Source organism: Rutidosis leptorrhynchoides, chromosome 5, assembly GCF_046630445.1.
Source record: "Rutidosis leptorrhynchoides isolate AG116_Rl617_1_P2 chromosome 5, CSIRO_AGI_Rlap_v1, whole genome shotgun sequence".
NCBI classification, from domain to species: Eukaryota; Viridiplantae; Streptophyta; class Magnoliopsida; order Asterales; family Asteraceae; genus Rutidosis; species Rutidosis leptorrhynchoides.
In genome coordinates, this window is record NC_092337.1 from 416225961 (window position 1) to 416238210 (window position 12250).

Genomic DNA, 12250 nt, shown 5'->3' on the forward strand with positions numbered 1-12250 from the left:
TCTACCCCAAGAATGCTCAAAAGGATGCAATGAGTCGTCTACGTAAATTACATCATTCCGGGACAATTCGGGAGTATATTAAAGAATTCATGAACCTTAGCTTGGAGGTCCCAGATATCCCCGATGATATTCTTCTCTTCTATTTTCTCGATGGTTTGCAACCTTGGGCTAAAACGGAGTTGGAGAGACGGGGAGTCCAAGACCTTGCCACCGCAATTGCTCAAGCGGAGGCACTAGTCGACCATGCTAATAGGAAAGATTCGTTCAAGTCAAAAGATAAGAAGGTGAGCCATGAGAAAGGTGGGGGAGATAAGCCCGCCCAATTAAGGAATGATAATACACGTATGCCACCAACCGGGAATAACAAGAGCATAAAAACTTCTTACAAGAATGATGGATGTTTCATATGTGATGGACCGCATAGAGCCCGAGATTGTCCGAAGAAAGCTAGCCTTCATGCTATGGAAGCTCAAAAGGCAGGTTGTCAAGATGAGGATGTGTGCATGGGATCAATGCAAATACTCAACGCTATCAAGGCCAAGGTGGAGGTACCCAAAGTAATGGCTAAAGGACTCCAATTCGTGGAAGTTTATGTTCGAGAAAACCGGGTACGAGCTTTGGTAGATACGGGAGCTACTCATAACTTTGTCTCCACCGAGGAAGCTAAGAGGTTGGGGATTAAAGAGATAAAGGAGGGCATAATGATGAAGACGGTGAACGCGAATGCTAAACTGATTAGTGGGGTGGCTAAAGATGTGCAAGTGAATATTGGAGAATAGGAAGGAACAATTGATCTATCAGTCGTGCCTATAGACGACTTCAATTTAGTACTTGGGATGGAGTTCCTAGATAAGGTACGCGGTTTCCCTATGACATTCGCTAACTCACTTTGTATCTTGGATGGTGGGAAAACTTGTATGGTGTCAACCGAATGTGGAAGAAAGAGTGCATCCAAGTCGCTTTCTGCCATGCAATTCAAGAAGGGATACAACAAGAATGAGACTTGCTATTTAGCGGTAGCAAGGCAAGACATGGCCGAAGAAAAGGGAAAACTAGAGGTACCCAAGGAGATTGAGAAAGTCCTTGATGAGTTCAAGGATGTCATACCTAAGGAGTTACCAAGGAAGCTGCCACCTAGGAGGGAGATAGACCATGCGATCGAGTTGGAGCCGGGATCAAAACCACCTTCTAAATCCCCTTACCGAATTCCCCCACCCGAGTTGGGGGAGTTGTGGAGACAACTCAAGGAGTTATTGGATGCGGGATATATCTGTCCCTCAAAAGCCCCTTATGGGGCGCCGGTGCTATTTCAAAGAAAGAAGGATGGGTCCTTGCGAATGTGTATAGACTACTGAGCACTGAACAAGGTAACTATTAAGAACAAATACCCAATTCCGCTTATTGCTGATTTGTTTGATCAACTTGGGAAAGCGAGATACTTCATCAAGTTGGACTTGAGGTCGGGATATTATCAAGTTCAAATAGTCGAAGGAGATGAGGCTAAGACCACTTGTGTGACGAGGTATGGCGCTTATGAATTCCTAGTCATGCCCTTTGGCTTACCCAATGCCCCTGCCACATTTTGTACTTTGATGAACAAATTATTTCACCACTTCCTGGACAAGTTCGTCGTGGTGTACTTGGATGACATAGTCGTGTATAGCGACACCATGGAAGATCATGTGAGGCACTTGAAGCAAGTATTCCAAGTACTAAGGGACAACAAGTTGTATGTGAAGCTTAAGAAATTTTCATTCGGATTAGAGGAGGTGGATTTTCTTGGACATCGAATTAAAAATGGGAAGTTACTCATGCACGGGACTAAGGTTAAGGCAATTCAAGGGTGGGAGGCACCAACAAAGGTGACTGATTTACGATCTTTCCTTGGTTTAGTAAACTACTATCGTCGTTTTATCAAGGGATACTCGGCGAAAGCGGCTCCATTGACAGAATTGTTAAAGAAGAACAAAGCTTGGTTGTGGGATGAGAAATGTCAAACAGCATTCGAAGAGTTGAAAGGAGCGGTCATGGAAGAACCGGTGTTGAGACTTCCGGATGTGACCATTTCGTTCGAGTTACACACAGACGCATCGGACTTTGCTATTGGAGGAGTTCTAATGCAAGAGGGTCACCCGATCGCGTTCGAAAGCCGAAAACTTAACGAGGCAGAAAGGAAGTACACTGTGCAGGAGAAGGAGATGACGGCGGTGGTTCATTGTTTGAGGACATGGAGGCATTATCTTTTGGGATCAAGGTTCGTGATCAAGACGGATAATGTGGCAACGAGTTATTTTCAAACCCAAAAGAAGTTGAGTCCCAAACAAGCTCATTGGCAAGACTTCTTAGCCGAATTTGACTATTTATTGGAGTATAAGTAATCCTGGGAAAGCCAATGTGGTAGCTAATGCCCTAAGTCGTGAGGTAGAGTTTGCAGCGATCACAAAACCACAATTCTTCCTTCAAGATCGTATAAAGGAGGGATTAGAGCATGATCATATAGCCAAAAACCTTGTTGGATTGGCTCGAGATGGGAAAACGTGAAGGTTTTGGCTCAAGGGTGATCTATTATTCACCAAAGGAGACCGGTTATATGTGCCTAAGTGGGGTGATCTTAGATGGACAATCTTGAAAGAGTGTCATGATTCAAAGTGGGTCGATCATCCAGGTATCAAGAGGACGTTGGCATTAGTGGAAAGCACTTACTATTGGCCAAGGATGGAAGACGACGTAGAGACGTACGTGCGGACATGCCTAATATGCCAGCAAGACAAGATAAAGCAATGCCAACCAAGAGGATTATTACAGCCGCTACCTGCACCGAAAGGACCATGGGAGAGTGTTTCCATGGACTTCATCACTTGCTTACCAAAGTCGGAAGGGTGTGGGAGTATTATAGTCGTGGTGGACCGATTCTCTAAGTATGGAACCTTTATAGCCACATCATCCAAAGTTACCGTGGATGAGACCGCAAAACTATTTTTCAAGAATGTGGTAAGTGATCGAGATCCGAGGTTCACGGGGCGTTTTTGGACGGAGTTGTTCAAGATCATGGGGATAGACTTGAATTTCTCCACGAGTTTTCATCCCCAAACGGACGGACAGATGAAAAGGGTAAATGCACTATTGGAGCTCTATCTTCGACACTATGAAGTGCAAATCAACATGATTGGGCTAAGCTTCTTGATATTGCTCAGTTCTCTTATAACATGCAAAGGAGTGAGTCCACGGGGAAGAGTCCTTTTGAGTTGGTGACAGGACGCCAACCTTTGACCCCGAATGCTTTGGCCGCTTCATATGATGGAAGCATCCCAGCCGCTTATAGAACGATGAAGGAGTGGCACGAACAAGCCGACTTAGTGCGAGCATCACTAGATAAGGCGGCCAAGAAAATGAAGAAATGGGCGGATGAGAAAAGACGACATGTTGAGTTCAAAGTTGGGGACCAAGTAATGGTGAAACTTCTACCTCAATAATTCAAAACATTTAGGAAGGTGCATAAAGGATTGATTCGGAGATATGAAGGCCCATTCCCGGTGATTGGACGTGTTTGGAATGTATCTTATCGAGTTCAACTACCGCCCAAATTAAAGATTCATCCAGTCTTCCACGTAAGTTTTCTAAAACCTTATCATGGAGACGACGAAAACCCAGAACAAGGAGTTTCCATACGTGCACCAATGGCAGTTGCGACTTCGTTTGATCGTGAGGTGGAAGATATATTGTTGCATCGAACGGTACGAAGACGAGGTGTGCCGAGCTATAGAGAATACCTAGTTAAGTGGCGTAACTTACCCGATAGTGAAGCAAGCTAGGAGGCCAAAGACTTATTGTGGCAGTTCACAGAAAAAATCAAGAAGTATCACGAGGATCACATGACGAGGACGTAGCGAGCTTAGGTGGGGGAGAATGTCACAATCCAACAATGTTATGACCCAACCCACTAAGATTATGGCCCAATTAAGAATTTACAACCCAAATCATGGAAGGCCCAAGAAGTATATGGAAGGTATCTAGAATCTCCCATTGATTTTTGCATGGAATGGTGTGGAAAGTCTATAGATATTTCTAGAGTCATGAATGTTCTAGTAGATTAATCATAGCCATTGATTTAATGTAATCTTAGCCATCCATTTTGAGGTAGGAGTAGTATAAATAGGGGTGGCCTCATTTGGCACACCACACCTCAAATCTCAAACATTCTCTCTTGTAAAGCATTCTCAAGCAATATAAGTATTTTCTTCAATTCCACTTGTTCTATAATATTTTCTCTTTTGGTTACTTGAATCGTTATAAGGTCCGAGTAAGGCTGACTTAGTAGAGACTAAGTGCCGCACGTGAGCTTATCGAGATAAGTCCGTGACACCTTGAGTCATAAATGAGGGCACTAAAACCTCTTAATTTAATCATTTACAACTAAAAAAAAAACATTTTTCCTTATTTCCTACTTAATTTTATAATTATAATAAGGTAATAATTAAAAAAATAAAAGAATTAGAAAATTCATTAATAATAATATCTAAGTTTTAATCCTTTCATTTTCCATATATTAAATTGATTAATTTCAATCCTTTCATTATTCTTATAATAAATAAATAAGTTTTAACCTTTTCATTTTCCTTATATTAAATAAGTTATTATAATGTTGCCTATAAATACTCATTATTTATTTTCACAATACATATTTTTCATTTCACCACATACATTGCAAATACTAATTAATAATTGATAGAGTTTTATATATGTTAGTTCTTAATCATCATCATCATAAATTTAGTAAGATTATTTCCTCATGTAATGTTGTATATTCATCTATCACACGAACGTTAGACTTATGCTACGGTATGACTTTATGAACAAGTTATTGGTCTACATGAGTATTTTTCTATTATCATGTGAAATTTATCCGTTTTAATAGTTGTTTAGAGTTCATATATATATATATATATATATATATATATATATATATATATATATATATATATATATATATATATATATATATATTAGATTTGTTTTTGATTTATATTATTGTTGTATACTATCTTTGGTGTTACTTTTACGTCGATTATAGATCTTCGTCAATAATGTATTTGTTGTGTTTTTAATTATTTATTATTATTATTATTATTATTATTATTATTATTATTATTATTATTATTATATTATTCTTTAGGTTTCTTTTATTGTTAATATGTAGTGATGTCAACATCTTACTCGGACAAGTTTCAGATATTACAACATTAAGGGACAAAGCATTGCGGAGTATTTCCTATTGCGAATATGTACATATATTAGAGAACACAAATTATTTCATTTTTGTATTAGATTGTAAGTATGATTTATTTAATTTAGCTTTTCTCTTGATGTTCAATATTTCCTTTTAACATTGTATTATTAAATATTTTCTTTAGCAATTATTTGCATCATATAGTTCTTTGATAATGGATAAAGAAATTATGCCTTCTTTTTGTATCATATTTGTTATGGATGTAGGTTACAAATATTAAAGAATGCAAATTTTTTTACTATTCTATTGAATTGTATATACGTTTTGTTTAATTTGACATTTATCTTGATTCTTAATATTTTTTTATGTTTTATTATTAAACGTAATCTTTTAGCAATCATTTACATCATAGAGTTCTTTGATAGATAATATGATAAAAAAAATTATGCCTTCTATACATGGATAATACTTACTTCATATGATGATGAATAACAATATAACATTATTATTATGATAAATTATAGTAAAATGATTATAATGTAATTAACGATGGTAAAAAAAATTGATTCTTGAATAACAAAGATAATTTAACATGTATTGAATAAGTCAACCATATTATATGTTATGTTTGATCGAGTAGGTATTACGGAGTAGTTTAATTAGCATATAATTGTTACTTTTACTACATCAAGTTTAATATTAACCAGCTTATTATTAAATATTAAGTGAATACTTGCTACGTATCAAATATTTGAGTTTTCATGTAACTATAATTACTTAATTATTACTCATAATAGATGTGTTTAAGAAAATAAAAATATAAAGATGGTAAAAATAGTTGGTTAATTAATCAGGATAAGACAATTTAGAACTAAAAAATTAATAATAAAATGTTGCGTATAAAGTCTTTCAGTTTGATAATTGATATTAAATTATTATCATACATTTGATCGTAAATATTTTTAATCATAACTAAAATTGATGCATGTTATGCATAATAACAATAGTTTTAAACTTTTCATTTATCTTAAACATTCATAATAACTTTATGTTAAGTCATAAATAATAACAATAGTTTTAACCTTTTCACTTAGCTTATATATAGTACCTAATTAAATTGATAGTCATTGTTGTCTTCAAATACTATTTTTCATTTTTCACTTCACTACACTTTTCAAATGAAATAATGACACTATTCAAATGAAACAATTGATAGAGTTATATAAATACACGTTTTTATCATTATTTTTTTAGATGTTTGATCTTCTATATAGTATTTGGTTGTGATATATATATATATATATATATATATATATATATATATATATATATATATATATATATATATATATATTGACAATAGACGACACAAATTGATTTGCGTATGTTTATATTCAAATATTCCATATTCGTATTGTTAACCGTCGACATAAATCGCTTCACGTACCAACATTACAAGTGCGCTGCAACAATGCTTATCATATTCGTGCAACGCACGAGCAATGCACCTAGTTATTATTATAGATCACTCCATTATGATGGATTAATCATTAAATCAGTCCATGATTCATCCAGATCTATTTAACTTAAAAATACAGATTAATTTCTTTTAATTATAAATATATTGATGTTGATTGACTAGAAGAAAATTCAGATCAAATTTTATTTTCTATTCTACTACTATATAATATATTTAATATTTATGTATCTGGATACCTATATGCATATGCATTATATATATTATATACTATGTTTTGAGTCCGTGAGTTGCACGGTTATTCATAAATGTTTTCAACTAAGTTATATATAGATTTATAGATATAACAGTCTACCAGGAGCGATAATATATAAATTCTATATGAGACCATTATATTTATGAAAAGTATTTTATATAATATTAGTTTGATACATGTATGTATGAATATGGAGGTACATAAATTTATGAAAAGCAGTATATATTGTAATTCCACTTACTCATCAACGAAAGTTATATTTGAACCGAAGTTAAATATGAATTATTACCGTAAAATATTAAAGCTTTCAAAAGCAAACACATAATCCAACTTCAATTATGTTGTTAAATCCTTGTTTACTATCATGACTCCAACTAACACCATACATACTACCTATGAGACAATCCTCTCAAGACAACTCACCATTCTATCTTTTTTGAATACAAGTTTTAATTTTATAATGACAATCCTATGTGACAATGTTTTAATAACATCATTGCCATTTTCCAATATACTTTGTATTGGTAATATTAAAAGATAAGATTTGTTAGTTATTGAATATCTCTTTATTATGGTAATTGTATATTGTATTCAATTGTAATTTCTTGTAAACCTATATATATATATATATATATATATATATATATATATATATATATATATATATATATATATATATATATATATATATATATATATATATATATATATATATATATCAATTTAATCCAAGGCCACAATTTGTGGCTTGTAATTTTCACATGGTATCAGCCTAATTGATCCATAACCCTAAATCACCTCCTTCCCTTTTCTTTTTCTTTTCTTTTATTTTTTTTTTTGGCCGACGTAATAAGAACGGCAATAAGGCGTCTGGAAATTGTTTCTTGATTCATTAAAAGTGGTTCATCAATTCCTAGATTCCCTTGTTTAGCAACTAAAATACGTTGCATATTTAATTGGTTCACCGACTTTCAAATTGGTGTTTGCAAAATCAATAAACATCAATTTTAAAGAAACTTTGTTTCTTTCTTTTATTTATTCGATTGCGTCAGCCGTATTCGGAGCAAGCATATTATATTAATCTATTAGTAATTATTTTTATCGTGCTCTTTTCCTTGTTTTTTTTTCTTCTTCGGCCATCATGACAGGTCATGTTGTTGGTAGACGACCTCCTCACTGCCAGTTATGTCGTAATAATGGGCACTATGCTTCTACGTGTCCCGATCTACATACTTATGCATCTCGCTCATCTGTTTTTGATGCTAAAGCATATAATTCCTCGGTTTGGTGCACTGATTCAGGGGCTACCACGCACATGACTCCATTATTATCTCATCTTGACTCAGTCACACCCTACTCAGGTAATGAAAAAGTCACGGTTGGTAATGGCAACTCGATACCGATATCACATATAGGCCACTTGGATCTTATATGTTCAAAACCGGTTCCTAAAGGGTAAAAAATAGGTTCCTTTAATTTGGTATTTTTTTGTAGTTTTGTCAAAAGATAAAGCCTATACGATATTTTATGCATCAAGTATCTAATTTATAACACCAAGCTATCAAAATCCCTGGTAATCATTTACTTCGTGTTAAATAAATGAATACAATATCAAATAAAAAAATAGCTATCTCAGTCAGAAGGTATTAAGTATTTTACAGTATTAAGTTATTGAAATTCCATGACATTAGGTACCATTGATATTTTTAAAACCGCTTAAAGTGTACCAATGGATCGTAGACAAATAAATCTTACGGAGTAGAAAACAACAAAATAAGCCAATCGTTCGACTCAAATTCATATTATGAGTTTTGACTTTTGATGCCAAAGCATAGTATGAAACAGTTGCGGAAATATAATCATATTCAAAGTCAGCACAAAGCGGTATGAAGTGTCAATTTATACCATAACTCGCAATAACATAGGCTCGTTAATCTTCACATCCTGAATCAGATGTTAACATTCTTTGTCAGATAAATGTCTAGTGATTAGATGTGTAGATCACTTTCTAATATTTATACGTTTATATGCAAAAAAAAATGATACATCAACCATGGAACTCAAAAGTATATCTGCCTTGAAAAAATCTATAGTAGTTTTGTGATCGTATTCAAATTATTTGCACAATTTACTGCTTACAATTCGAATTTATGTTCATGTAATATCAAACTACAAACGCAACATCAAATATTATAGACACCAAACAACCGAGCTCTATGAAAATTGTAATGCGTAACTATTACAGAGTATGAAACTACACATATTATGTTGATTCTCAAACATGTTGCCTTAATGAGTTTGTCTACTCCAAACAAACATTGAAGATTGAAGATAATCATTAGCAGTAGCTTACAATAACCTGGCAATCTTTTATGGCTAGAGTTTGTGTTCCGCTTCTTTGAGGTCGAAGATAAAATCATCGGCCGCTTGAATTTTTTTAGAAAATAAAGGGATGGAGATAAGATCGTCGTTTTTGATTATCGTAACTGATTTTCCTCAATTTTGTATGAGTTATGTTAGGGTAAAATTGGGTTACATCCTTTGAATAAAAAATGAATTGAGATATGGTTTGACTTTCCAAGCTTCAACGTGATATTCTTTATTAATTACTCCATATTAACTAATTTAATTTACTTATTTAATAAATTTGTCTATTAATTTAATTAATTAGAGTTTTTTTAAAAAATAACTTTCAGAATTAATGATGAAGGGACATGTGGATTAGCCAGATGGAGTAATTAGCTGAAATTAAGCTCCTAATGACATCTAAGCTAATATCAACTCTCTTTTATATAAGATAAGTCAAACACACACCCAACACGATTTTTCTTAAATACCGCCATGCCATTAGGCTTTTGGTTATATATATTTTTTATGTATTATATGAATAACAAGTTGACACATCCATAGTTAAACGGAGTAATATTGACGTAATTGGATTCTTTTTTTTTTTTTCTTTTGAAAAGCAAGATAATATTATATATATAATCCAAAAGATACAAACGAGATGCTACTGCGACATCCCAAAATTTAAGGTAGTAATCTATAAGTATTTATTAATGAATTATTGTGTTTTATGCAATTTTTTGTAAGTAAAATTTAATAAAAATGGAACCGTTAGTTAAAAAGTTGTAAGGACTAGTGGTGCAAAGTTAGGTTAAGGACTCCCACTATTAGAGTTAAGGTGGGGAGGGTAGAAAGTGTAATAAAGTGAAAGTAAAATTACTACCTATAAAAGTATATTATATGGGATTTGGACCTAAGTGGATAAGTCTCATCCGAGCATGCCTAGCATCATCTTCCATCTCTGTCCTCATTAACGGGTCCTCAACCATTGAATTCTCTCCCAAAAGAGGCATCCGACAAGGTGATCCTATCTCCCCATTCTTGTTCATCATCGTTGCCGAATGCCTTAATATTCTCACCAAACGGGCCCTCGACAATGGTCACTTACGTGGCATTAGCGTTGGAAGTGATAATATTACTATTACTCACCTTCAATATGCCGATGACACCATATTCTTCGGTGAATGGAGCAAAAGAAACGCAAAATACATCTCCAAAATTCTCAATTATTTCGGAAAAAAAAATTGGTCTTAAAGTTAACTTTAAAAAAAGTAAACTTTATGGCATCGGAACTTCTACACTCGAGACGGAATCGTACGCTACATAAATTGCTCCCCCGGCACTTCACCCTTTACATATCTCGGTCTCCCTATCGGTGTCCCCTCTTCACACGCCTCCTCGTGGAAACCTATCATAGAAAAATTCGACAAACGTCTCTCAGATTGGGCAGCCAAATCCATCTCTTTCGGTGGCCGCCTAACGCTCATCAAATCTATCCTTAGCAGCATCCCGCTTTATTACTTCTCTCTTTTTTTTTGCACCTTCCTCCATTACTAATCTCCTCGAATCTAAAAGACGTAAATTATTTTGGGGTGAGACTTCACTTGAAAATAAAATAAATTGGATTAAATGGAATCAAATAATTTTACCATACGAAAAAGGCGGTTTAAACGTTGGGTCACTCTTCGTAAAAAAACATTTCACTACTATGCAAATGGTGTGGAGATTTAAAAATGAAAAGAACGCATTATGGGTTAAAATCATTACGAGTATTAATGGGGAGGAGGGCGAGTTGGAATCTAACATTTTATGCGGGAACATTTCAGGTCGCATGGTTTGGAAAGAGATCATTAAAGCTGGTAAAATCACGGATAACAATGGCGCAGCTTTCTCCACATCTATCACCAAAAAAATTGGTTCAAGCACCTCCATTAGCTTTTGGCATGACATTTGGTGAGGCCCCGATCATTTTAGCTCCACCTTTCGTAGACTTTATATGCTCGAATCTAACAAGAAAGCATCGGTTGCTGAAAGAATTTTGAATTCAGAACCTGTTTCGGTCGGCTCCTGGTGTTGGTCCCGTGCTCCATCCGGACGCACACTAAACGAACTTTGCGATCTAAACAATCTTATAGCACCCGTCGTTCTCTCGGCACAACCCGATTCATGGAAATATTTACTTGATCCATCCGGCATTTACAACACCAAATCCTTATCATAAATATTAAACAACTTAAAGTTTGGTGTTAATGCTACATCTATCACTATCCCGAGGATCAATTTAACAACACAAAAAATAAATATATTCGCTTGGCGTGCCATTCAACACAAATTACCGGTTAGATCCGAACTCGACAAAAGAGGAATAGATCTCGATTTCATTCTATGTCCTCTTCGCGAATTAGCTACCGAAACCATGGAACACATTCTCACTTCATGTCCAAAGTCGCAACATATTTGGCGCCATATTCTAACTTGGTGGAATCAAACCTCATCGCATATCTCTACTATTAATGATGCTATTATCAACAACCAACGTTTCACCCAAAACAACTTTGGATCATCATTATGGCAAGCAACAAAATGGGACGTATGTTACATCTTATGGAAATACTGGAACCTAAAAGTATTTTTGCAAAAAGAATGGGTATCTACATTAATCATTTCCGATATCTGTAACGACCCAACCCGTTATCCAACCGATCACGCGATTTTTTTTATATATATATATATAAGCAGTGGGGTGCGCGGCGCGCACAAGGCCTGGCAGCCCGCTGTCCAAATTTTCCAATTTTCGATTAAAGATCTCCCACTTTCTGACACTTTTAGACGAAACGCTTTTCATAACGCATTATAATAAGTAAAACTAACACATTCCAATAATAAAACAAGTTTTACGACACCGAGCCCACATAGGTCCGAATTATGAGTTCCGTACAAAATA

At 34.6% G+C, this 12250-nt stretch overlaps 1 protein-coding gene across 1 annotated transcript; it reads left to right on the forward strand.

Annotated features, from left to right (window-relative positions):
* The first annotated feature begins 461 nt into the window (after positions 1–461).
* On the forward strand, positions 462–1355 carry LOC139849963 (uncharacterized). The gene is made up of 2 exons (XM_071839569.1): positions 462–713; positions 780–1355. Exons 1-2 carry the CDS (start codon positions 462–464, stop codon positions 1353–1355), a joined length of 828 nt encoding a protein of 275 aa, XP_071695670.1.
* The last annotated feature ends 10895 nt before the right edge of the window (positions 1356–12250 follow it).

What these genes read in the sequence shown, in the direction of transcription:
- LOC139849963 (XM_071839569.1), top strand. Translation starts at nt 462, where the DNA reads ATGGAAGCTCAAAAGGCAGGTTGTCAAGATGAGGATGTGTGCATGGGA. An exon ending in AGGGCATAATGATGAAGACG is followed by an intron (nt 714 to 779) that starts GTGAACGCGAAT and finishes ATTGGAGAATAG; the next exon opens with GAAGGAACAATTGATCTATC.